General features: G+C 39.0%; 4 protein-coding genes and 1 long non-coding RNA gene across 5 annotated transcripts; 3 read left to right on the top strand and 2 right to left on the bottom strand.

Moving 5' to 3' along the window:
- Positions 1-67: 67 nt before the first annotated feature.
- Positions 68-4,103, top strand: LOC149118167 (uncharacterized). Its single transcript, XR_016207635.1, has 2 exons — positions 68-119; positions 3,362-4,103. It is a non-coding gene; the product is annotated as an uncharacterized LOC149118167 (long non-coding RNA).
- On the bottom strand, positions 623-7,389 carry LOC110061355 (pyridoxal phosphate homeostasis protein-like). The gene is made up of 8 exons (XM_089290793.1): positions 7,238-7,389; positions 6,741-6,848; positions 6,092-6,127; positions 5,304-5,376; positions 5,077-5,211; positions 4,063-4,205; positions 2,908-3,006; positions 623-1,828 (listed from the first exon to the last, which is right to left on the bottom strand). The coding sequence occupies exons 1-8, from the start codon at positions 7,331-7,333 to the stop codon at positions 1,589-1,591; spliced, it is 930 nt and encodes a 309-aa protein (XP_089146919.1). The 5' UTR covers positions 7,334-7,389; the 3' UTR covers positions 623-1,588.
- A 32-nt stretch (positions 7,390-7,421) lies between these two features.
- Positions 7,422-10,891, top strand: LOC110061228 (testis-expressed protein 36-like). The gene is made up of 4 exons (XM_020768058.2): positions 7,422-7,640; positions 8,451-8,546; positions 8,666-8,743; positions 10,054-10,891. Exons 1-4 carry the CDS (start codon positions 7,590-7,592, stop codon positions 10,375-10,377), a joined length of 549 nt encoding a protein of 182 aa, XP_020623717.2. The 5' UTR covers positions 7,422-7,589; the 3' UTR covers positions 10,378-10,891.
- A 588-nt stretch (positions 10,892-11,479) lies between these two features.
- Positions 11,480-19,412, bottom strand: LOC110061354 (uncharacterized). Its single transcript, XM_089290760.1, has 7 exons — positions 18,482-19,412; positions 16,881-17,044; positions 16,463-16,531; positions 15,844-15,968; positions 14,417-14,661; positions 14,115-14,269; positions 11,480-13,088 (listed from the first exon to the last, which is right to left on the bottom strand). The coding sequence occupies exons 1-7, from the start codon at positions 19,283-19,285 to the stop codon at positions 12,806-12,808; spliced, it is 1,845 nt and encodes a 614-aa protein (XP_089146886.1). The 5' UTR covers positions 19,286-19,412; the 3' UTR covers positions 11,480-12,805.
- Positions 19,413-19,425: 13 nt separating this feature from the next.
- Positions 19,426-24,836, top strand: LOC110061353 (26S proteasome non-ATPase regulatory subunit 4-like). The gene is made up of 8 exons (XM_089290773.1): positions 19,426-19,569; positions 19,655-19,795; positions 20,563-20,674; positions 21,619-21,705; positions 22,155-22,223; positions 22,873-23,085; positions 23,513-23,854; positions 24,493-24,836. The coding sequence occupies exons 1-8, from the start codon at positions 19,544-19,546 to the stop codon at positions 24,700-24,702; spliced, it is 1,200 nt and encodes a 399-aa protein (XP_089146899.1). The 5' UTR covers positions 19,426-19,543; the 3' UTR covers positions 24,703-24,836.
- The last annotated feature ends 637 nt before the right edge of the window (positions 24,837-25,473 follow it).

Below are 25,473 nucleotides of genomic sequence, written 5' to 3'. Positions count from 1 at the left end.
GCCAAATGAATATTTTTAAAACATATTTTTAGCCCTCGGGGAAGTCCATTCACTCGGGAAGTTTCAAAACAGAATGCGCTCACGTACGAGAAAACCAAGAGTAACATATCAAGTATGAGGTATATAAAAGTTTCAGAAGCTTTGTACTAAATTTTCAATAATACTGTACCTATCAAATCGAAGACTATTGTGTCTGGGAAGATAATTCTGCATATGGTTTGTGATATTATCAGATATTGTATCCAAAGTTAGATGTATTATTGACGGAGTATAAAACAGTGACATCGTGTCGTGTACGGTCTTGTGCTAGCGTTACGTTTCAAGCTAAGTACAATAGAAGATAGAAATGATCGATACCGCATTCAGAGAAAGATAGAATCAGGAATCAGTTCCCCAAAAACTTTCCCTTGCGTCATGCAAGCTACATAACATGACTAAGTGGATTCACACCTTCTTAGGGCTTCCTCTGTTCGAAAGCTTATATTATCTGCTGGTACTTTTACACATTTGGAACTGTTCCCTGAGTGAAAGAAGTTCATAATCCATAAACTGAAAAGACCTTGTCGCGGTTTTGTTATCGACTGCAATTGTGACTGATGCGATAAGAACGCATGTCAAAAAATGCACTATCTTATTAGACATTTAATATCTGTATATGAAACGAGTTGGCCTGTATTTTGGCAAGCAAGGCCAGTCAAAATACACTCTCCATTAAAATACACAGCAATTTTAAACCCCGTCCACACTACGCCGGAGAAATTTGAAAACGCAGCGTTATTTCAACGGTTAGGCCTACCGTCCACACTAATCCGTCACGAAAACGGAGCTTTTCAAAAACGCTCTTTAAAACGGAGTTCGAAAACGCCGGCTTTGCGTTTTAGTATGGGTAGAAAACATTTTAAAAACGGAGCTCTACCAAAACAAAGACCTTACGATAATCACGTAATTTCCCTGTCTGCGTTTTGCTCAAACAAATCCAAAACGACCGGTGATTGTTGCGTTTTCAAATTTCTGTTAATAATTTTAAAAACTATTAACATAAATCCCTTTCACTCCCACTATTAATTGCCCTTACTGTCTGCCATTCAATTCTTGTAATGTTAGTTCAGATAATTTTCTTTGGTCTGAGAATTTGGTAAATTTCAATAGATTTCCAGACCTATGCAGGACCAGAAGCCTTTTTCCAGGGCTTTCCAATCCTGGAAAACACCACAACAAAACTCCAGGACTTTTCAGGTTTTCCAGGACCCATACGAACCCTGTGTTAAGCAAAGAATGATCTTTAGATTTTAAATCACAATCTAAAACTTAGCATCCTCAGATTCACATTTAGTTTTGTGACTTATCAATAACGATTTATTATTACTACTGCTACTTTCAATTTTGTTACGCATTGTAATTATTTTTATGTCCTTCGCTTTCTTTTACTTTTACCATTGTGCCCTTAAAAAAAAAATCACTGGTAAAAATGATTCTAAAGGAGCAGAGTATGGTAGACTTTGAGTTGAAGTGTCGCACGACCTGGCTGCAGTTTATAGCAGAACCCCTGGTATCAACGCCAGCAAATTCCACAAAATAATTTCTATCGCTATGTTGCATTGCTGTGCGCAGAATGTGTACATCTTTTGGTTTTGACTTCATTGTCTATGTTCAAGTTTTGTAACATATCCTCGCTAATGTTGAGTTGTGATACATCAGGTGTCGATTTTGGTTCCTGGGGGGTAGGCTGAGTAGCTCCCTGCACTGTGGAGGCATTGCTTGGCTGTTTAGGTTGCCTTGCACCAAATATGGTACTGCCTACTCGTACATTTGTACTGCCCATTAAAATCTACCAAAAAAGAAACATGCGTTGTTTAGAACTGGGGGACAGTTAAGGGAGTACGAAGGAAAGGCCAGACATGATCAGAGATGATCCAACACAAATGGCCAATCACAAGAACTTGTATAACGTTAACAACCAATGTAAGTTCAGAGAGAAATCCTGAAGCCAGTGCCAAGTGTGAAAAACTAGTTTGTTCACACTTCTGAACAATTAGAGCATGTTTATACAGGAGTTCGTTTTTAGAAACCATCTTTTATTATTATGATGATGTAGAGAGCCCAAGCAGAAAAAGCAAGACCAAAAAATACATTTTTATTATTTATGTTCAAGTAATATATCAAAGACGAAAGACAGTGTTTCATCGGGATATTCAACCATCGAGAAGAGAGTTGAAAATACGACGCACAGCGAAGTATTTTTGACGAAATTCGAGCTGTTTGGATGGCCGATGAAACACTATCCCGAGTGTTTGATATATCTTCTCAGCCCAAACAAAAACTAAGGAGTAAACAGAGAAGTAAACTCGTCAAAATCTGTACTAATTAAGCCCGAGTATCCAAACCTCCTTCATGGTAACCTTCTGATTTTCTTTTGTAACTTGATGAATTATTAATGAGTTTGAGAACAGTCAATCAAAAACCATTCTAGTGTTGATTGATAATGATAATTGACAATACTTCTTCTTTGACAGCAAGTGTTTGTCCAACCTCTTTGGAACAGTTGGCACTCAATAACACATACAACATGACATGCTTTCGCTCCAGCTTGCCATGAGTCTCCCTGTATCTCAGTGCTTAGAGCATTGACCACACCAGTGTGTGGAAGATCATGGGCTCCAGTCTGTCGGGGACTCAGATTTTTGTCTCTATCCCGTGCCCACAAAAAATAAAGTTATAACTTCCTTCAGCAGGTAAAAGACTGTTTGCAGATACAGTCAAGTGACTCTCTTGAAACAAATATACTTCATTCATGTGCCCTTATGTTGAAATACCAATAATACCAGTTAAACAGAATTGCAACTATCCGTAACATGCCTTAAGATGTCACTCAACTGACTGGACACAGCCTTCAAACAATACACTTACCGCTTTGTCAAAATCATTTGACATTCCCATGCTCAATTCTACATCTTCTGGACTAAGACCTAGTTTTTCACAAACGTTTTTCCGGCATTCCACTAAACACTGAAAAGAAAATAAGAACACTAAAGTTACAACACAGGTTTACATGTATCGTAGATTTACACTTTTTTTAAGATCACTTGTTGAGAACTAACAAAACAGCTGCCCTCGTCTGTAAACTTAATTGGGGCTTGAGTACCTGACGCCACCAGAGTTTTAGCCTGTAATACAGGTGCATTTCTGGTTAGCACCAATAGGGGAGGGTTGGAGAGAGAAAAAAAATGTGTTCTGAGAAGCAGGAGTAAGGTTGAATGAAAAGTGACAGGGAAGGAGGAGGGGAAGAGAAAATATTGCCTCACCCCCTCTATATTCTTGTTCTTTCATCCCAACATGAACCATTTATTTGTTTTTTTAACAGCTTTGCGATGGCTTATTGATAGGTGAACAGAAATATCCAGTGTTCTCAACCAGCAAGAACACCTGCACAGAAGGCTAGAAGAGTTTATCTCAGTTTCTGTAGCATGAAGCATCCAGAAGTATTGAATATACTCATTCTTAAGGTTGTACATATTTGCAGGCTACTAGGCTAACCTCAGCATTTTACCAGGTTGACCTTTAAGTTGTTGGCACCCTCTGGACTCAAGAAAGGTGCCGTGCAGTCATCTGGGACAAAAGTTACTTGCAATTACTGTGCAATTGCAAGTAACTTACATTCTCACTTGCATAATGGGCAAGGGATCAGTCAAGTTATCTGCCAACTAAAGCATTAAAAGAACAAACTAAGACTTGCCCAGGGCAACCAAAACTTGAGAGCTACATGTACTTGTCCCAACGGCACGCTGGAATTCAAGTTTTTTTTTCAAGCCCTGCCCCTTTTATACTCCGGGTTAGAAAAAGCACTATAAGTCAGAGTAAAGTGTTTTGGCTAAGAACAGGAACTTGGCTACATTCCAGAGTAGAATGTTTAATCCAGGGTCCAAATGTGCTGATGATGAATGGCAATCCTTACTCTTTTTTGTGTGGAAAGTACATGAAACAGCACTTTGTACAACAGTTCAATATTAAAATAACAATAATGGCCCAACAATTCATTAATCTAAAGAACAACTTTGTGCTTACAATAAAATCAGGATTTGCCCCTTGACTCCAGTCGTAATTCATTTCACCAATAGTCATTAGTCCTGAAAACTTTAAATGAGGACAGTGCGAGATAATGTGTTCCACAAGCTCTACACAATGATCACTTGAACATCCACTCTTACCTGCAAAAAAACAAAATCAGTGGAAATATAAGATATATAATAACAAGCAATCAAATGTCAATTGAAATCTGTAGAGTTTCTATACACACTGCAACACATTTATTTATAGTAGATCTTGCTTATGAACCAAGCTGGCCAGACGAGAAATGTACCCAATATAAAAAAAGAATTGATTTTAAGCAATCAGTAACTGATTTTTTTCCCCACACCCATCACACCTTCTTACAAAGGTCCTTTCAGCCCTCCCTTCCTCCCACCCTCTTCTTTAAAGCACCTACATATATGAAAGGGCTGGCGATAGTGGCCTCTAGACTTGCTAGTAACATTGTTTTAATCATTAAACACGTGTACATGTAACTGTATGATTGTACATCTAATTCTTTAGATTTGTATGCCATGATGTTTCATTGTCTGTCTTATTAAGCATACCAAAGTTATCATCATTAGAAGTGGGATGGTTGAGTGGTGTTTTGGAGAGTTCTAGCAGCCAACAATAAAATCAATTAATCACTGCATCATGCAAAAAAAATCAGTTTTTCAACAAGCAGTAACTATCATGTACCAGCCAAACAGTCATTTTCACCACCCTATCTTCTGTACATAAGTTCTTTAATTCTGCAATTTCCTCAAATTGTATCTTAAGTGCCCATCAGACAAGTGAAGATTTGAATGCACTAGCCCAGCTGTTAAAACCACTATCGCAGGGTGTAAGACTTGACTTTCTTTGCATAATGCACTTTGGAACTTCTCTGTTTTCATACCAATCACATTTCTCATTGTACACACAGTATACTAAAATCTGCAGAACAACTGTAGAAAAGAAAGATAATTTTGGAAAACCCAATGTCTCATCTTGAGAGGGAACACTAACTTTCTTCCTTGCTTGTGTTCACTTGAACCATCACATTAAGGGGCTTGGTTTTGTTTTGTTTTTCCCAGGAGGAGTTGAGTGTGGTTGCAAGCTTTGCACTGTCCACAGTCTCTATCATGAAAAGGTTAGGGACACCTGTGGGCATAAGTAAGATAAAAATTATCAACTCTAAGTTAGAATTGGTATTAGAACTGCAGCCAGAAACAATAATGTTATTCAGTTCCTACCAACAATATTGTTGCATTTGTTACTCTGTAAATGACCAATGAAATGCCATCGTATGTCCTTAAGTTCCTGAATCTGAAATAAGTAATTCATTACAAAAAATAAATCACAAGTAATCCTATAAGTCATTGAATGTATTTCACATAAAAATGGATCTTACAAATTCGGTATCAGTCAAACGTTCCTTTCAATTACAAAGTAATGAATTAATCAGTGGAAATTAAATTCAACATAATTTCCATACTTGATCATTAAATCATGGCTTGATGAAAAACTTGTCTAGGAATCCAGCATAAAAAAATAATAGTATGCACTCAAAAATTGGGAACGAAACTTGATTTCAGGAAATGCAACAGCATCAAGAATGGCAAGCAGAAAAGGGTAAGTGATTTTGTGGCAAGAGAATGACAGAAAGATATTCTCTTGCCTTCTTGCACCACACCCTTTCCCTTTTTTTCACTTGTCCTTTGACACTGCTCTAGAACTAACCAAACATCTTGAATTCAAGAATCCAATCACCATTCTACACACTAATCCAAGTTCCAAGTTCATGTGGTTCAACAACCCTCCCCTTTTTTGCCCAATGTTTTTTTTGTGCTGCTCAGAACTAACCAAACACCTGGCCCCCTTATAATTCTTCATGCCAATCCCTTTCATCCTGTTGCTCCAAACCCATCCATTTGTTTTCACTTGCCATTTTCACACAGCTCCACAACTATCCAAAACCCCGAAGCAGGATAGTTTAATTTTGATTGTCATAAACTTTGAAGCTAAAACATTTATAGCAAACCTTTGGATTATTTGACTTCTCAATCAGTTCTTGAACCTGTGTAAATGATTAAGTAAACACAGTAATACTTAAATCTACCTTCACCTACAATTTGTTTATCAATCAAATAGACACCCCCTTAGGAAAAAAAAGTATGCTGCATGATGAAAATTATGTTGAGTATCTTGATTGTCAAAGTTTACTTTTAACAATGCTTATTGTCAAGCAACCAGTTAGAGTGCAGAACCTGAATTCTGGAGAAACAATACTGGAATACTATTAGATCTGTCCACATATCTGTTTGTATTGATCAGGTTCCAATTGTGGGTGATTATAATAAAAATTATTTGTAAATAAACTGACTATAAGGCCCAGTCTGAACGAATCCAATTAAATTTTAAAACACAAACTTTTGATGAGTTTTTGCCTATCATCCACACTCATCATTTTCATCAAAAAGTTACTTACGTACATTTCAAAATGCTGTCCAGAGTGGCATACCAGCAGTTTTTAGCATTTTAGTGTGGATGGGTAAAATAAAGCAAAATTATAACATGAATGCAAAGCTTTTGACGTCATACAAAAGCACATCATTGGAAACATGTCATTTCAAAAACACATTAGTGTGGTGGCTTAAGCTGCCAGTACTTGACAAAAAAAACTCACTCACATAGTTTTCTCCAAAATGTCGTTGACCATGCTCATAAGCTTCAATTATGCAATCTGCTGGCTTTAACTTGCTGACAGCAACAAGACGAGGGGTGGTTTTAGGAAGATCCTAAAATCAATATGACCAATGACAGTTTGCAAAGTGAGAGAGCTTATTCGTATTTTCTCGATTGAACCATTCTGACTTTCTTATAAGCTTAGACATATTGAATAATTTGTCAAACACTAAGCAGTCAACTTAGTTATGCAGGGGTTTATAAGCTTATGTAATGGCTGTCGAAAGAGGTGTGTTACTTCAAGCATTTCTGCTTTTCTACAGACTCCTGGTAACTTTTGATTTTAACCCTTGCTACTGAAAAACATTTTAATCAGTTATATTGTATAACAAGTGATGGAAGCAATAAAAAGTTCAAAAACAGTTAAAAAACGTATTTAGGCAGATTTAGGGTTCAAGTGAAGTGGTATTATTTTGAATTTAATTCTAACTTCTGCACTTACACTTGACCGCTTAGCCGTCGCAGCTTTAACCCGGGCAATGACACTCCGAAGAGCAAGACCTACACCTTCCATAGACAAATTTCTGAACCGCTTCATGCAAAAACAGAGAAGAAAGCAGACATAACTGCCCCAGTGGCCGCCATTGATCAACAGGCGTGACAGCGATTAATGGCGGTCAGCGGTCATGATTACCAAGGCGTCTTGGCAACCTGGGAATTGATACTCACTCAAAACAAACCACTTGAAGAAGCTGTAAGTCAAACGGAGTACAATCTACCCCTAGGCCCTGCAGACTTATGAGGGATGTAACGATCACGATCAAGTAAATAGACGTCCTCTTTGTACAAGTAAGATGGCAAAAGGCCGAACATTTGTTCCATCGAAAGAGAAAGAAGGAAATTGGGTGAGTCTTTCGACTTTTAATGAACATCACGTTCTCAAATGCCAGTCAAGGGAATCCAGCTGAAAAGTCCATTAACACTTAACCAACTGAAGAAGACATTGATAAGTTGATAACGGCCTAGCAGCAAGATCAGCTTCTTAAGGAATTTGATATGTCAAGACGAAAACTAGCCGGCAATTTTTTTAATCCCTTAACAGACATGTTAAAGAATATATCAACCCAAATTTTGCCATGTCGCGGGAAGCCATCACCTGGCACCACACAGAAAAAGCTTTTGAATATTAAAGCTAATATTTATTTTACAAACAGTCCGAATCAATCAACAGACGACATTATTATTGAATGGTGAAAACAAAATTTATTTTGAGAGCCAACATTTGCCAGTGCTCACTAGAAAAGCTAGCGATTTGCATGAATTTTTCTCTTTTAAAAGAAACTAATTAAGAATACAGTCACATTTTGACATCAAATTACCGAAACAAAAGGTAACTAAGTTTTTGTTTTTATGGAAATCTATCTCTGCATGCAACAATAAAGACAATACATATGACTGGTCAGTTTACAATGGCAGCTGAACAAATTCACCACAGCGGACGAAAACTAGACTAAAACTACTAAAAAAACCTACCGTACTCTACTATACTGCGCTGAAAATGAAAAGAAGAATGAAAAGAAAAAAAGAATTCGTTCCTTTTTTCTCCCCCCACCCCCTGTGAAAAAAAACGTCTGATCGCAGGTTATCAGGCTGTCAAAAAGTTTGCTAGTCATTGAGGGAAAAAAAAATTATTTTCATTTCTTAATTCATTTCAGTTTGCGACAAGACGCTGGCCGAGAACACTTGATGTTACCAAACCACAAGAGAAGAGAATAGCATCACCACCTGCGAACTTCAAATACAAACATGAGGTAGATTTTCCTTTTTCAGCCCAAAAAGAAGACCTCTTAGTCAATAAATAATGCATCATGTTATAAGGGAGCAACTTTTAATGATGATGATGATGATGCTCTTAATCATTTTTATCTAGACTCCATTCAGAAGATTCGCTTTCTCCACACATGACAACAGACACGCTTTTCAAGATCAAGGAGAATACTTTGGAAATGTAAGGCAATCACTTTTTGTTTTTACCAACAAACAAGACACATTTATATATGCCCACCACTGAGTTAGGCCCTGTCCACACTAGTCCGTTTTCTTTTCTGGATCAGAAAATCTATATCCACGCCATCGTTTTAAAATTATTTTTGCTGTCCACACTAACTAGTTGAAAACGAGATGAAAAGGTGTGCTGTCCCAATTGAGCATGCGCCGAGTGCTTAAGCTATGAACACAGTACATGCATATGGTCATTGTGACCTTAGCGTTTGTGAAAGGCATCGTTTCTCCCGTCTACGCCAATGAAATAAATGATAGAAAAAATAAATTACAATATTTGGAGAGCAGGCCACATCAGCCTTAGTTGGCCCTCATATGGTTCCTCTATTCAGGTCAAACTAGAAGTGCTGGTTTTTCAGGAAGGAGGAAAAGCAAAGGACCCAGAGAAAAACCCTCGTACCATCTCGCAGCAAGGCGAGAACCAACAACAAACTCAACTCACATATGACAACAGGCCTGGATCTAGCACTGGCCACATTGGTGCTGCGCCTCACTGTTCTCCAAAAATAGGAAAAGATGTTTTCGATATTGACCGAGTCCATTCTCGAATGCGTTTTCTAATCGTACCGTTTTCGGTGACCAAAAATGTGGATCAGTGTGGACGGGAAGGGAAAAAGCATAAAAAAAGTTTACATTGGCGTCGAGAAAAATCCATTTGGCCAGGGATTTGGTTAACCACTTTATATTAAAGCTTCTCTCCGCCAGTTGTTCTACTTCGTTTTCATCTTAGTAGAATGCAAATCCTGCGCGACAGTCCTGTGCGAGAGTCTCAAGGCTCAATAAGAATGAGCTCCAAAAACGCTGGTCACGTGTCTAGACTATTCCAGACGCAATAATCTTGTTTAGATGTAGCCTTATAAATTCAATGCTTTCGCCGAATCAGTCCCTGCCTTTTCTTTGTTAGAGCTCATTAATCTCAAGTTAACGCAACAAGACATTGGATCTGACAGTACATTACGCACCAGTACTCAGTTGTGTCAGTCGGTACATAAGATCATTACTGAGGAAGCTGAAGAAGAAACCGTCGATCTCTTCAGCCTTTCGGTTTTCAGACAGAGCGCCCTTGTTTTCTCTGACTCTGCTAATTAAAGGCTGACAACTTGTAGAAAAATAGTAATTAACTTTTGGTTTGCTTTAAAATATTCCAGTGTGCATTGATCAAGGGTCACACCCAGTCTCATTACCTTGGAAAGCACGATTTACAGCATCTTTCATTAATTTGTACTGAATATTTTCATTCGGTTATTCTACTTTCAGGGACTTGGACGAAGAACATTTCCCGACAGGTGTCAACACTATTCCAACAATTTGATAACATGGAATGCAAATAACGACGCACGCTCGTGCTATATGGCGTCTTATCAAGGTTCTCAGGGGGAAGATAACAGCCGGAATAGACGGTTCCCACGGGTACACCCCGAAGCAAAGCCTGGGTCTGCCCCATTAGAAACGACAACGACCAAATGGTTTCGGCGACCGGACATTCCGTACAAAACGCCTCTTCACGTGCTGGCTATAACGCAAGAACCATTTCTGACTCCTAATAAATGGGCATACTCGTACAGACCGATATGGCACTAGGAATAATTGATTATGCCTATAGATCCTTGTTATGTTGTTGCCATTGCAACAAAGATCCGCAAAGCGTACAGATTACAGTTCAATGGATGCGTGTTGATTTAGAAAGAATCATCAACAACATTTGAAATGAGTTGTGTGACTGAAATAGAAATGATATTTTGGACAACTTAATTTTGTTGTCTCTTACGCTGAATGTTTTGAGATACTACCGAATAATTATTTCAATTTATTTGATGAAAGCCTTTTTATAAATTGTAACTTATTAGCCCGGCGAGTTTTATTGTAATTCCGTGATATGGAGCAACGAAAACTGAAAAGAGATGATTCTTCACTTAATGTTTTGTTCCCGGGGTCGGTTTACTTCTTTGGTGAAACAACCTGATTTCTTTCTCTTACATTGTTTTCATAAACTACGAAATAACCCGGCGACACCTTTGTCTTCTAGCTAATGAACATATGTACATACAAGAGTGACCTTAAGTTTGAACGTTGTAAATAAATTTGATTGACGTTATACATGTTCACTGCTCAAGTGGAGATCTGTTAATTTGACTTTCTTGTAACTGAAAAACAAATTCAAAATTTCGTCGTTTGATGCCTGTGTACAATTTGCCGAAGTTTTTAATTTAGAGGTGAATCAGTACGTCGGGGGTACTGCGTAAAACGTGGAGTTGTAGTTAAGAAGATTCGTAACGAGAGCAGGAGTTCCCAGGTTCGAGTCATGTTATGAGCTGAGAAAACGTCTCTTTCGAATTCCGCTAAGAAAAAGTAAGAAAACTAGTGAGAGTCAAGTCGGAAAATAGATTAGCAGGCGTCGGCAGCAAAGAATATCTAAGGAGTAATGCTAAGAAAAATGTCAATGGCAATTCTTAGAAATAGGGAGGCACAGGGGAAGGGGGATTGTTATAGACAAAGTCTACATGAATCATAAGGGAAGAAAAAGGGAGAAGGGTAATAAGTGGTGAGAGTCACTAGGGAGGTTAGAGCTGAAATAGATCATAGTGGGGCACAGTAGCGGACTTACAGCGAATTAGAGGGACAATTGGACAAGCGATTTTACAGAAATATTCAGTGTCTTTGAACACATGGGCCAAACAAAACATCGTAGACCAATTCGTTTTTTCTTTCGCAATTAAATAAATTTTACACTGTTCTTCTTACCTAAAAAAATGTGAATTATTGTATTTGCGCTAGATGAAGCTTAGGATTGCGACCACTATATTTTCATATATCGTTGGATCAATCATGGGCCTAAGGGGTGACTAAATCTTCGTTTAAGAAATAACGCGAACAATGATATTGCACAACCATGGACAAGTAATGTGAAGAACATTTGGATTTTGAATAATTTGATGAGCGGGCTCTCTGTCAAGATATGTAAGTTTGAATATTTTACAAAATCTTTCTCATCAGAATGTATTAGGCCACCATTAGTTTTGTGGCAAGCGAAAAAAAACCTCAAGCTATGCTTATGAATTACCCAAAACACCTATACTTCGAAAGACGAATGTTTTGTAAGTAGTTTTGTAATCTATATATACACCTTTCTGTTACGGTCTCTGTTGCCTCATGCCACTATAAGAGCCTTAATTTAGAGCGGTTTTCATTGAGTGTCGTAAAACCAAAACCAAACTAATTACTTACCAATTAGACTACACGGCCAATCTCAAACCGTAGTAAAACCAAAACCAAAGTAATCGCCCGCTTGCTTTTGACACTCAGTTGAAAACCGCTCTAACGCCTTGCATCAAATCTCTATTGACAGCTAGATTATGGCGACATCCATCGCTTGCAAGTTAACGCCGCTGCCGCTTGACTAAGAATTAGCCAGTAGCAATCAGTATTATATAATTATACCGTTTTTTAGTACACAAAGTCTAAGATAAAGTATGTAAAACAGAGTTGAAAAAGCTCCTGAGATTTTCTTACCATGATTATTGACAATAAATAAATTTACTTACTTTATCTATTTACTTTATAGCTATGATTATTGACATTAAATGAATTTACTTACTTTATCTAGTTACTTTATAGCTATGCATAACTTCTGCCAGAAGTTTATAATTCTACTATTGCTTATTTAAAGACCAGAAAATCTTGTTTGGAGCTCTCTGACTGCTTTTGCATTGTTTTGGTTTTCACTCTACGATGATGATCAGAAAACCTCTTTAAACGTGAATTGCACCTGGGAGATCTCAATAAGTTCCTCGAATGGATAAGTGTATCCTTTTTAATCTAACCCAGTTTGACACGTATATCTCTGCAGGTTACTATCAGTTTGGGAGTTTTTCAACCTTAGTTAAATGTTATTTTGAAGATAGAGAAACGAAAATAACTGGTTAGAATGGCTGCTTACAATAAATGTCTACCAATACATGGCACTGCAGTAGCTGTAAAAACAGCTAGACGGTAATTTTGAATCCCGGCTCTACTCAAGCAGACTAACTTGAGAAGTAATTATTAAGGGAGTTCTTTTTAGCTGGTCTTTGAATTCCGCCCAGCATAATGGAAAGAATTCTTCGTAGCCCCACCCAGACCCCTCTCTGTCAAACACATCAGCTTCGTTAATGACTCGGGTGGCCTTCGGGAAGTTTGACGTTAGTGAATAAGCCAGCTTAACGAATCCCTTGCTGCTATGGCGGAAGTCACGTGTGCTTATGGTCAGGTAGAGACCTTGACAACCGGAAGTCCTCAGCTTAAGCTCCAAGAACCTGCAAAGCCGACAGTCATTGGTAAGTAAGTACTATAATACTGCTTTATCCACTTTATTTCCACTCTCTACCTCACACACTTTCAGCCCAATGGTCCAAATACATTATGTAAAGACCAAAGGACAAAAAGCTTTTTTGCAAGAAAAATAACAGAAAGTATTTATGAAAACACAGGTAAAAATCTTCGCCTCTCGCGCTGCAAAAACCTTTGTCGTTCCTTCATATCATTTGAGACGCAGCATTACGTTACCAGGAGCCCATAAATAGAAGTATGCATTAGTCCTGTTCTTTCTTTGAATTAAATTGACGTCTTTGAAGTCATGCATCCTTAAAATGAATTTCCCTCTGAATTCTATTCAGACAACCAATCATAAGTTGACAAAGGCTTTTGTCGTTTACTATCTTACTTATTTCCCCGACACGCTTTACTGTTACTACTGGGGGTATACTCTGAATAGCAACTACACTATACAAGTTTAGTTATTTGTTCTCGAGACTGTACAAGAAGCCATATAAAAATGAACTTTAAAAAAAAGTTTTTACACTAGAGAAGAGTATTTCGGATATCCCAAACGTTTCCAGATTTCTAGCAGTTTGGGTATTCGATTTCGCAAGGTAATGAACTTCGAATCTGTCCACGCATGTATGAATCTGGGGTCATGTAATAACGTTGTTTTCTTCGGGTAATTGGGGGATATCTTGAAACTACAAAACGATAATGTTAGCTGGACAAATGATGCAGCAGGGCCGGCGTGAAAGTACTCTTAAGAGTGGCTCGTTCGTTTATCAAACATTCCCGATCTAAAAGTACCCTAATAAACAGTTCTCACTTTAGATTTTGAATATAAAATCTCCACAAAGGTGACTAAACGAAGACGGTTTTATTTTGTATCCGTCCAATACAGAAGCGACAAAAACCTCGACCCTGACGAATCCGGAAAGGTCCCTTCTAGTGTAAACGTGGTCTAAGAATACAGAGCCCAATACAGGTAAATATATGACATGAAGGAGAAAAGTCAAGCTCACATTTCATATCCGCTGACCCAGAAATGCGGGGACTTGATGATCTTCTTTTTCTTCTCAACTTCAACGTCTTCACCAATGTCCACTGTCCAGTTGAACACAACAGGTTCATCGTACGCTTTTCTGGCGATAGGTTCGCCCTCCTCGTGCTGTCTTTCCTGAAAAACCATTGGAAAGCAGTTTAGTTTTCCTATCACCAAATGCAACTTGGTCAGGCTAAATACAACATGGAAGGAGAGTAACTTAACAAAGAACCCCACCCATTCCTTTTATTGCGCTCTGACACAAACATTTAGGTAGCTAACCTTTGAAAACGCATGGTAAAACACGGCTTCCTCAAATAACAGTGGAAATTTAACAACCGTAGAAGCAATCGGATGATCACTGGTCACGACATCATGAAGATAATTGATAGTCATGGATTTGAACCGAACCAGATCCAACAGCGGTTCAAGCTGATCATCAAACACTTCATTCACTTCAGCCCATTTCATCAGAGCGAGGAACACAGTGTTCTCTGAAGACACACAAAGCTCATTGCTGGAAAGAACTGAAAAATAATAATTGCCGGTTAGGATAAATATCATTATGATCATGTATCTAACACGAGAGACAGTGTTTCATCGGGATATCCAAACACCGAGAAGAGAGTTGAAAATACGACGCGCAGCGGAGTATTTTTGACGAGATTCTAGGTGTTTGGATTGATATCTTCTCAAATGAAACAAAAACTAAGGAGTAAACGGAGAAGTATCTAAACCTCCTTCATGGTTGTGATTTTCTTTGTTTTAACTTGATGAATTATAAGTTCGTATAATGTGATCGTCCGGGTGAGGGTAGTTCTGAAAAGAACTGTAAGTTGTTGGTGACTGACGTTTCGACAACCTGAGCGGAAGTCATCTTCAGAGTCAAGTGAATAGTGTTTACTATGTTGATGAATTATTAATGAGTTCGAGAAGATAGGATAGGATGGAAAGGATACTTTATTTAAAGTGGCAATATGCTTAGCCATACGACTAGTTTACAGATATCCCACTACTTCCTGTTAAGAATAAAGGCTGTATGTAATACAGTGGCACTGCTGTTTGAATTAAATGTCCCTCCTTTCTTACATTGTAGATCTGACTTCCTGATCTTCAAATATAACCTGCTTGTTGGCGGATATTAGAAAGAACAGGCGAGAGCAGCAGGTAGCTGTGAGTAAAGAGACCTGATGGGAGGGGAGGAGGAGAGAGAACAGCAGGAAGTGGGGAGACCCTAACCTCCCTTGCTGTCCTTCCTCTTAACCCTATCCTGACCTGAGTCTGTTCACATGTTATAGACCCTTTTCATAAATGGCTGCCAATTATAAATTCTTTTGTAAGTATTAAAATTAGGCTGACTAACCTCGTTTTTGAGTTGATAATTCAAAAGAATTTTTACCCCCAAACTAGTTAGTGAGGCTAATTTAAATGCATACAAAAGAATTTTAAATTGGCAGCCATTTTTGAAAAGGGTCTATTTGAACTGTTGTCCAGTGTTAGATCTGAAATGAGGCCCTCTTCTTTTCATAATATCGAAAAAGTCACTATTTTTAACTAAGTCCTTCAGATTCCTTCTTCAGCTTGATAATTTCAGTTTGGGATATTATTCTTTCCAAATGTGTGTCACTGACACAGACAATTCCTTTTACAAATATTGTAACTGTACACTCTAAAAGGGAACAAACATTTAACACAGATATTAGTATTACCTTTCTGTAGACCATTAGAACTCAAAGAGAGAAAGTCTTCATTGGACCACTGAGAGTCTAGTGGACTGAATTCTTCAACCAGAAATTCTTCGCATCTGCTAATAAACTCTGCCATTTCAGGGAGTCTAAAAAGCAACAACCAAACAGCCAACATTTACACATTGTTACAAATCATTTTAAATTCCTTATTCCCCATATGCATTTGGTAAACAAAAAACGAGATCGTACAGGTCAGGAAATCTCTAGTTCAGAAATTCACAGACTCCCACTGGCATGTATGTCTAGATTTCTTTGTCTGGGATTTGGTCGGCAATACACAGTTAAGCAATATCTGGACTCTGGATCAAGTGGTCCAGATTTGAGTCCTGGCCAGGGTCTTTGTGTTCTGTTCTTGGGCAACTAGGTGTTCAACTGGGTATCAGCGTGGCAGCCTGACAGATTGCTGGGGAGTAACCTGAAATAATAGCATCCCATCCAGGGGGGAGTAACAACACTTCTATATGGAACCACTTCACGTTACAGAAACTGGAGTTAAAAACAAAGTGCTACATATGAGCCAGTTCGGCTTTAATAAGAACCTTACTTATACTAGGGATTTGTGTTAAGTTATGTTATTTACCTTTCATGTTCCTGCATATTCAGTGACTTGTCACAGATCTCAACTGTCAGTTCAGCTGACCCAAGGAGTCTAGAAAATTGATCACAACAATAGACTTATGCAATAGTTATTTGGTGATAATGAACACAGAACCATTCAGTTACACGTACCAACAATTTTACCTCTAAAGGACTGAGTCTCTAAGCACTTGTGACAAAGTTTGTAGGAAAAAAACTTTCAGCAAAACAACAATGAGAAAAGTAAAGGAAGTGAGGTTTTCTTTTTCTTTTTTATGATCAAGTCTTTCAAGAGACTTTGACGGCCTTCTAGTTGATAATGTTCCTAATTCTCATCACCCAGCGGCATGGCAAAATATCAGAACTGTAAATAGAAACTAGATGTCCAACCCACACATTAAAAATGATAAACAATATCCTACTTTTGACAAGTTTTAAGGGTGCTCTCTGCATCATAAACATGAGCAAGCCTCATAAGAACAAGAAGATTCTCCACACTTTCTGTCATGACAACTTCAGGTTTATAAAGCGACTCTATCAACAGCAAGAACATCGACGACAAGGATTCACTGATGTTCATTTCAACCTGTTTAAATAAAGGTATAAAATGAAACAATGTTACAGTATTATCCTTCCAGTGTGTTCAAGTTGGCACCTTTTCTTAGCTTAATCATTAAGGTATAACTAATGGGGAAATGGCAGGTGGAACCCATAAACTGTATAACAACAAAGATGATTGTTGAAAATTTTGAATGAAGCCCTAGCTGGTTGTTTTGAGGGCTTGGCTCCAAATATTCATTTTTAACCCATAAGCAACACTAATTAATTTAATTATTTATAATTATTTATATTCTGGCAACTAGTTCCTGTCATCCTTTTTCTTCCTAGAGCTGTACAATAAAATTATGTAAAAGATACAGGGACAACACAAGTAGAGGTAATTTTAGATTCAAATACCCTTGGCTAATAGATTGCAAACCTCAAATTTCAGTCCATTTGTTGGCTCAAAGGTATGTCTTTGATGATCACCCTCATGATGTTCATTAGAAAGTTCCTCCCCCTCTTTCACTCCTACATGTTTTTGTGTATGTTCTGACTGGTGCAAATTTTTTTATTGTAGTTTTCTGTTATATCCCTGTTGACTGAGTGTGAGGGCCAGACAGGAAAATATTTGTCTCTGGGTCATAACATGGACTGAGAGTCATTACATTCATGGAAAATATCCAAATGGCCATCCCAACCCATCTAGTCTAACCTATCTCTGTCAATAAGCAATTTTAGAATCCCACCTTTACTGCCCATGATTTTGTTCAATACTTTTGAAAATATCTTGGTGAATGCTCCTTGAGTTGTGAGCACTACTACTATGAATAAGTGATGGGTGTGGTGCCACACAGCTTTTTCCAGGCTAAGTCATACTACGATTATCAGTTGAGTAAGGCATGAGGGAAGTTTGGTTACGAAGTTTTGGCCTTAAAATTATGGTGTTGTCACGGGCAACTCACCTCATTTCCATTGTAACAATATCAATGGCCGTTGATCACCTGTCACGTCGCCTACAATGTCGCGCGCTTTGCTGCCAATGATGTCAAAGGCCGACAAGTTGCCAATGGATACGGAGCCAGTTGCTCGTGACAACAACAAGATTTCAACATTAAAACTTGGTGACCAAAGTTTTGTCCCGCTTTACTCAACTGATAATCGTAGTACCAACCAATCTGTCTTTACACAAACATGTACACATACATGTACATATACCTTAGAACAAGTAGTTTGCAGTGTTGTTTCCTACAATATCTAAGATTGAAGTGAAGCCCACTGGTTTGATTAAACTCCAGAAAAAAAATGAAGTTTGCAATCTCGAAAAGCCTCTTTATCCTTTCAAAGAACACTCTATCGATCTTCTGTATGGGGGATGCAGAGTCCTTTTTTCCCTGAGCTAGCTACATATTTGGATAGAAGGGGAGGGTTTAAAGTGTAAGGTTTTGTGATGATTACATTTTTCATTACCTATAAATCATACCTTTTTTACTTTGGTTTCTTTCATCCCAGAACTAAAAAACAGGCTTCTGAAATAAGAACTATTCAAAGCCAACCAAAAGCTGTGTACATACAGCTGGTGTTCCCGGATCACTGTGTCAGCTAGTGTCAAATCCTCTTCACTTGTTCTCATGACACCGTTATCTGTTGACCGGAACGAACAAAACGCTGAGGCCCCGTCCTCCAAAGAATTCATAGCAGTAAGACCTATAGCTCCAGCTTTATGAGCATAGCGAATGTCTGCAATAAGTAACTTGCTGAAAGTGACGTCTAAATCCACTTCTGATGAGGTGCCAACCGGCAGGTGCTTGCAAGCACTAACTGAATTCATCATAGTCTCAGATTCTTGTTCCTGGTCTTCGACGACCATCCAAGATTCTTCTCTCTTTTTACTCTTGATAGTTCTTTTGGCCTCAGAAGATGAAGCATCGCCTATCCCCGAATCGCAGCTCAGGCTACTGACAGTTCTAGAGTCTGAAATCGAAGGCAAGTTAAACGAATCGTCCGCAGCCGTGGTAGCTGATTCGTCAGCATTGAAGTTTTGCTCATCTGTACTGACAGTGGATTCATTTTCCTCGTTCTCATCTGGTTTTTCTTGCTGGTTGTTGCTTGGTGTGGAGATTGTATCATCATTTCCTCCTTGTGAGTTGGTTTTCGTGATGCTTCGAACCCGGCGTGCGGCTTCCAACTTTTCCCAGCCATCCTTTCGAATCTTCACGACCAAAATGCGGTCAGACATCTCGGGATTGTTAAAATGGTCTCCGATTTTGTCAAAAAGCTTTTCCATAATCACTAATCTCGTTTTCCACACATTAGACGCCACGCAACAAGTATTATTTGACCACAAACTCTAACACCGACGCGTTTGTAAAATTTCTTAACACAAATAATAAACAAAAGAGCATACCGCTGACCAGTAAATATGAGACGCTATGTCAGCGGCTACGCGAAGTAAAGTATGAGCACAAATCCGTTGAGTCATATTGATAAAAGACGAGAGAAAATCGATAAAAAGTAAAAATTTTATCAGTCTTTGCTTGTCAGAATGGTTCTGGAATCTACAGTTGTATGGTAAGATTCTAACAGTTTTCCCCCGTGATCGTCGATTCTTGAATGAAGTTGGTTTTATATTGAAAATATTTGGTGTTTTTCGTAGCGTTGATAACAGCGAATGGATGAGGAATGGCGATTTCCTTCCAACGAGGTTACAGGCACAACAAGATGCCGTCAGTTTAGTTTGTCACTCGAAAACTAGACAAAACCCAGAAAATAATGTTGGTTTAATGACTCTAGCAAGGTGGGTACGTGAGGCATTGATGCCGGACGATTCACATTCAAATTAATTAATTAACAGTTTTCAAACTCTTACATCTACATTTGGTTGACCATTTTAACTTTGCAGTCACAGCAGGGTGAATCATATTGTCGTTCCCAGAGGCTGTGGTCCCTTTGGTCAGCACCAAGAAGCGCACTCTCTGGGGGTCCAAGACCAGAATTCTACGATTCTTGGACTCCCACCAAATCTGACAAATCTGATTGGCTGAGTCCACAAAACTCATACTCTGAACATGCTCAACAAGTGGGGTCCGGCCTGAGGTTGCAATTTTTGGTGCAAATCTATCAATAAACAGCATAATATCTCTTTGCGATAGGCTTAAAGTCATCACTAGTGATCAGTGCTTTTCTACAATCATTGATGCTTGTAAGCTGTAAACAAGACAAACACCATGGGGATAAGTACCATCAGTTCATCTAAAAAGAATTCCAGAGGTGGTTGGGTTACAGAGAATAGATTCAGTAAGGTAGCTGAAGACCAACACTGGAGGCATTCAACCAAAAATTCTGGTTTAGATTTCCAAAGATAAGATTTTCTGGATCTCAAAGTGGACAATCTTGCATGGTGTATGTGTACAAAGGGTTTCTAACAAACAGTGTTAGTCTAAGGATGAAACCCTAGCCTGTGTCCATTCAAATGACGGCTATTGTGCAGTACTTTCTTGTTCTAAAGTTTGTTTTTCACTATTTTCTGAAGTGAACTGAATAACCTACTCCTTCTGTTTCCAGTCTTGAGGTGCTAGTCACGTTAACAACAGATGTTGGTAAAATCCTGGCTTCTCTGCACAGAGTCCAATCAAAAGGAGACATAAAATTCCTCACAGCCGTTAAAATAGCTCATGTGAGTATTATTGTGATAATCATTAACATTCCTTTTAAACATTATTATTGGTGTTTTTTATTGATGAATCAGTTGGTCTATGAGATCAGTTGACAGAGAGCAACATCAATCATTTCTGACAAAATGATTCAGAGCAAGCAGTGTTTACGCCAGAGCTCGCCATTGCGGGAATCCCGTGTTACAATCAGAGATGGCCCCCAGAAAAATAAAAAAAGGGCCAATTTGGCCCTTTCCTTTTACAAGACTGCAGGCTTAACACAGGCATAATATTTTAAAAGCCATCCCGGGCTTGAAATTGTGATCGATACAGTCGCCAATGCAACAAGCATTTCATCCTTGGCGACCAAAAATTCTTGTTTAGTCGCCATAATACAGCATGATGGCAACTACATTTCTCTGTGTTGACAATCAATAACGGTTATTTTGTCACACATTATGTCCTTCTAGACAATCATATTAAAAGATCTTTGCTTCTGAAACATTCAACATAAGAAAAGAAGTCAATCCGTCCTTTTGCTTTGCTGTATTGATTCTCTCATATCGGAAAACTTCCAAATGGCTGACCGTGTTTGAAATCACCCTATAATGCATTGCAAACCCTTGATCATTGACTAGGTCATGTAGGCCTAAGGATTGTTCTCTTGTAACGCACGGATCCTTCATACTAGTATCTGATTCAAAGGAAACTTTATTGAGTAGAAACCCTTCAAAAAGCACTTACTATTAAATTTTATCCTAGATCCTAATAAACTGCTTTATTTTCCTTGGTACCCTGATGCATTTTTTCCTTCTGTAGCTTTCAATTTAGTGACCCCTTTCCTAAAAAATTGGCCCCTAAAAAAGATCTTCAGGGGCCACTTTGGCCCTCAAGTAAAATTTTCTGGCTGAAACACTGAGCAAGTATAGGTTAAGTTCATTGCTGATTGAGTTCTCTTTCCTTTCAGTTGGTGTTAAAACACAGACAAGGGAAAAATCACAAAATGAGGATTGTTGTGTTTGTGGGAAGTCCCGTTGAAGCTGATGAAAAGGAAGTAAGTTGTTATCAACTTGTTTTTGTTTTTGGGAGTTTTGCCATTCTTCTTGGAACATAAACCATTGATGGGTAGTATGATGGCAAGGAATCATTTTTGTGGGTGACAGTGGCCAGTTAGCATTGTGTTAGACTTTGGTTTAAGCCACCTGTAACAGCATCCACAAGGATATCATTTTGGCTTGCCATGCAATCTTTCCTCCTCCATGATGGGGAGGAGTGAATGATGAGCCAAAAGAACACCTGCATTGGAGGCTGCCCATCTTGGGAAGTGGTGAAACCCTAAGCCACTTTTGTGAGTGCAAGATTTACCCTTTTCCTATGGCAGCAGGGTGTATAGAGAGTTCAGTACTCTTTTCTACATGTAGCTATACAACAGGTTGATTATGTAATGAATTAGTAATTTGCTTTATCTTGGTGACCTTATTGCTATGTACTTTTTGTATTTAGCTTGTCAAACTTGCCAAGAAGCTTAAAAAGGAAAAAGTGAACATTGACATTGTTAATTTTGGTGAAGAGGTAATTATAGTGATGTCACTAGGCTGCAAGCAGTCTCCCTTTTGCTCAAAGATCTGTGTCTGTGTCTCATGTCTTGCGGTTTCATGCCTCTTCTTATTTGCTTGCATTCTACCCATCAAGCGAAAGAGAGACTGCTTGCAGTCTAGCCTGTCATACCAGAAACTACTCTTCTGAGAAAGTGCATGACCTGTTACAGTGTGTTCTGAGAGGGGATAGTCTGTGCACCGAGGGGCCAACTCTGTGTGCTTGTAAATTTTGTTTTCTTTTTTCTTTTGTGTTGAAGGACTGAAACCCTGTCATAAGCATTTCTACCGCACTGCACTTGTTTGCTCTTGTGAAAATGTTCAATACCAAATAGCTCTAATGAATGGGAATATTGTGCTTGTCTATAATTTTCAGACTTTGCAAATCCTACATTTTAACCACTTTTAAGGGGCACGTTCCATTCAACCAAAAATTCCAGTTTGCAGTTCCAGGAATTTCCATCGACGAATGGAACATCATTTTCCAGAATTTCCGGAAAAGAAGACAACCTCGCAAGGGATGTGGCCTAATTTTTGTTTGATTGGAAAACACCCAAGGTCTTTACATTACCTCCGAGGTTGAAAACTTGAGACTGAAAAGTGTGAAATTTTTTCCAATTCTTCAGACTGCAAATTCAGAGAAGTTAACAATATTCATCAACACCCTTAATGGTAAGGACGGGAACTTGTGCCATCTGGTGACAGTGCCGCCAGGTCCACTGCTGTCTGATGCACTTATATCATCACCCATACTGCAAGGGGAGGATGGTGCCGCTCCTGGAATGGAATATGCCTCAGAATACGGGTTTGATCCTAATTCTGATCCTGAGCTTGCCCTGGTGAGTGTTCATGCTATCTGTCATATGGATAAACAGGAGTCACCACTGGCTGGCAAGAGGTAGCACTTGGAAGCTTTAGGGCATGGTTACCTGAAACATGCTCTACACAGATGTATGACTTAAATATAGTAGAAATGGTGTGGATAAAAGCAGAAAATTGCTGTTTTGATGTTAGGATGATGGTTTGATTTCTTGCATGTGTGACATTGTACAGTTTGTAATGAAAACTAACACAGTTGTTTTGGAGAACTCGTAATTTGGATGTTCAGGTGATTCAGATAAGCAGATTTGCAAATGACCTATCTGATTATTTCAAGACAGTCGTCTTAATGAAAATCTATGATATTAGCTTGGAGAATTTTGACGTCGACCTGGGTAAGGTTACGGCAGGGTTTAATGGGTGTTTGCACATGTGTTTCTGTTCCAGGCCCTCCGTGTGTCCATGGAGGAGCAGCGGCAACGGCAGGAGGAAGAAGCGCGCAGGGTCACAGCAGCCAGCGGGGAGGAGGCTCCCACCCCTGAAGCTCCTATCGCTGACAGCGAGGAGGCGATGCTGCAGCAGGCGCTGTCCATGTCTACTCCCCAGACGCCAGTGTTTGACTTCAGTGCTATGACAGAGGAACAGCAGATTGAGTATGCCATGAGGCTGTCACTGCAGAATCTAGAGGCGGACGCTGAAGCCGATGGGAGCAGCGAGAAGGAAACCGCAGAGAAACAGGACGAGAAGGAAGAACAGGCTGGAGCGAGCGCAATGGAAACAGATACACAGGTTCGATTCAATTCTGCGTCGGAAAATTGTGAATTACTTGCTTTTATTCCTGTTTTGTGACAGTTTTTTGACTGCTGAAAAGTGCTTTAAAATGTTACGTATTATTTCTGTGTAGATCTCAAAATTTTCCTCTATCAACAAAAAGTCTTTTACGAGAATAAATCAATTTAAAATGTTGGGTGTAATAGTGTTCGTACATGTAGCTTCGGATCAAATTTATAGCTTCGACAAATGTTTGGTTGAACTACCCGCTTCCTGGCGCAGCTTCTTACCTTTATCAGAAATAAACTGACGTAGATAATAATTGACTTGATTCGGTCAATGTGACCGAAATTGCTGCAAATTTTACAGCGGTTTGTAAATTAAAGCATTTACGAAAACAATCATGGAAGCGGAAAATGCAGAAAAAAACATTCTGAACTACGTCAACTTGTAAGCGATCCATCTTCTCATGCGCGGGAAAAGTGCTGGTAGGCAAATCACCTGATTGGTAGAAACGACGATTGATTGGGCCGGAGCTTTGATTGGTTAGAGCGCATTGCACGCATTTTATGAACCAATCACAGTAATCAGCGATATCTTAACGTAGAGTTAATAGAAAAGAGCACAATCTTTATCTGCATTGTTGTTGCAAACAGGGAGATGACACTCAAGACATCACTGGGGTCATGTCCGATCCGGACTTTATCAAGAACGTCCTTAGCACGTTACCTGGCGTAGACCCCAGCAGCGAGGCCATTCAAAAGGTCATGGTGTCCCTCGCTCAGCAGGACAGTGACGAAAGCAAGGACCAAGATGAGCCCATGGACGAGGAGTCCAGCAAAGACAAGAAAAAAGACAAGAAATAACGAAACATTCTTTGTACATACTTTTGCTTTTCGAGTAAACATTGCAAAAAATTATAGAATGGAGTAATTTTCCTCAAGTCAGGTAATGCAGAGGATTTTTCGCCTTCTGCGCTAAATAAATTGTTTGAAATGAATGTATTGTTTGATAACTGTTTGTTACACTCAGTCTCTCATATCCCCTCACCTCCTCGACCATTCTCCACTCCTCTCAGTGATATTAAGGAGATTACTTAATCCAGAATTACTTAATCTCAGATTGTGATGAAAAAAACAAAACATGTCGTAAACGAGAACAATTATGAAAAAGAAGACAGTTTTGTATCCCACCGATGCCTAGCCTGTGAACAGGCTCTCTAGTCGAAGATTTAGTGGAGAGCAACCCACACCCCATTCTCCCCTCGATCGGCCATTTTGCTCTCTTCCTTCTCAGGCCTTCCAGTCGCGGTAAGACCCTTCGAGCCCGAGCCCGGTCTGATCTGTAGATCAGCTTGCATTTTCTGTTCAATACACCTCCCCTTTTATCTCGCCCCGAGACAAGTGGAACTCTCCCAAAGTATATCTCCATGCGTCCTGAACTGTTAACAAGACGCTTCAAACCTGTTGTACCCGGGAATACGAAGGTAATTTGCATCCCAAAAGGATTTCGAGGTGGAATATTTCACGAAAAAGTGTCTGAAAGTCTTTAAAACCAAACTCCAGTTTCTCCATACCCCTGAAACCCTCTCAAAAAACAAATTGAATACGCATTGATTTCACCCGACTCGATCAGTT

Source organism: Orbicella faveolata, unplaced genomic scaffold (assembly GCF_042242905.1).
Source record: "Orbicella faveolata isolate gen_17 unplaced genomic scaffold, um_ofav_v1 contig_1, whole genome shotgun sequence".
NCBI classification, from domain to species: Eukaryota; Metazoa; Cnidaria; class Anthozoa; order Scleractinia; family Merulinidae; genus Orbicella; species Orbicella faveolata.
The sequence above is the reverse complement of the archived record's forward strand: the minus strand, read 5'-3'. Positions and strand labels throughout refer to the sequence as shown.

Coding starts and splice junctions, on each gene's coding strand:
- LOC110061354 (XM_089290760.1), bottom strand. CDS start 19,285: ATGGAAAAGCTTTTTGACAAAATCGGAGACCATTTTAACAATCCCGAG. Junction 15,969..16,462: donor AATATGCAGGAACATGAAAG/GTAAATAACATA, acceptor GTTGCTTTTTAG/ACTCCCTGAAATGGCAGAGT. Junction 13,089..14,114: donor TGGGTCAGCGGATATGAAAT/GTGAGCTTGACT, acceptor TCGGCTTTGCAG/GTTCTTGGAGCTTAAGCTGA.
- LOC110061228 (XM_020768058.2), top strand. CDS start 7,590: ATGGCAAAAGGCCGAACATTTGTTCCATCGAAAGAGAAAGAAGGAAAT. Junction 7,641..8,450: donor AAGAGAAAGAAGGAAATTGG/GTGAGTCTTTCG, acceptor AATTCATTTCAG/TTTGCGACAAGACGCTGGCC. Junction 8,744..10,053: donor AAGGAGAATACTTTGGAAAT/GTAAGGCAATCA, acceptor TTCTACTTTCAG/GGACTTGGACGAAGAACATT.
- LOC110061355 (XM_089290793.1), bottom strand. CDS start 7,333: ATGAAGCGGTTCAGAAATTTGTCTATGGAAGGTGTAGGTCTTGCTCTT. Junction 6,128..6,740: donor GACATTTTGGAGAAAACTAT/GTGAGTGAGTTT, acceptor TCATTTACACAG/GTTCAAGAACTGATTGAGAA. Junction 1,829..2,907: donor CAAATGATTTTGACAAAGCG/GTAAGTGTATTG, acceptor CTTTTTTGGTAG/ATTTTAATGGGCAGTACAAA.
- LOC110061353 (XM_089290773.1), top strand. CDS start 19,544: ATGGTTCTGGAATCTACAGTTGTATG. Junction 19,796..20,562: donor GGTTTAATGACTCTAGCAAG/GTGGGTACGTGA, acceptor TTCTGTTTCCAG/TCTTGAGGTGCTAGTCACGT. Junction 23,855..24,492: donor CAATGGAAACAGATACACAG/GTTCGATTCAAT, acceptor TGTTGCAAACAG/GGAGATGACACTCAAGACAT.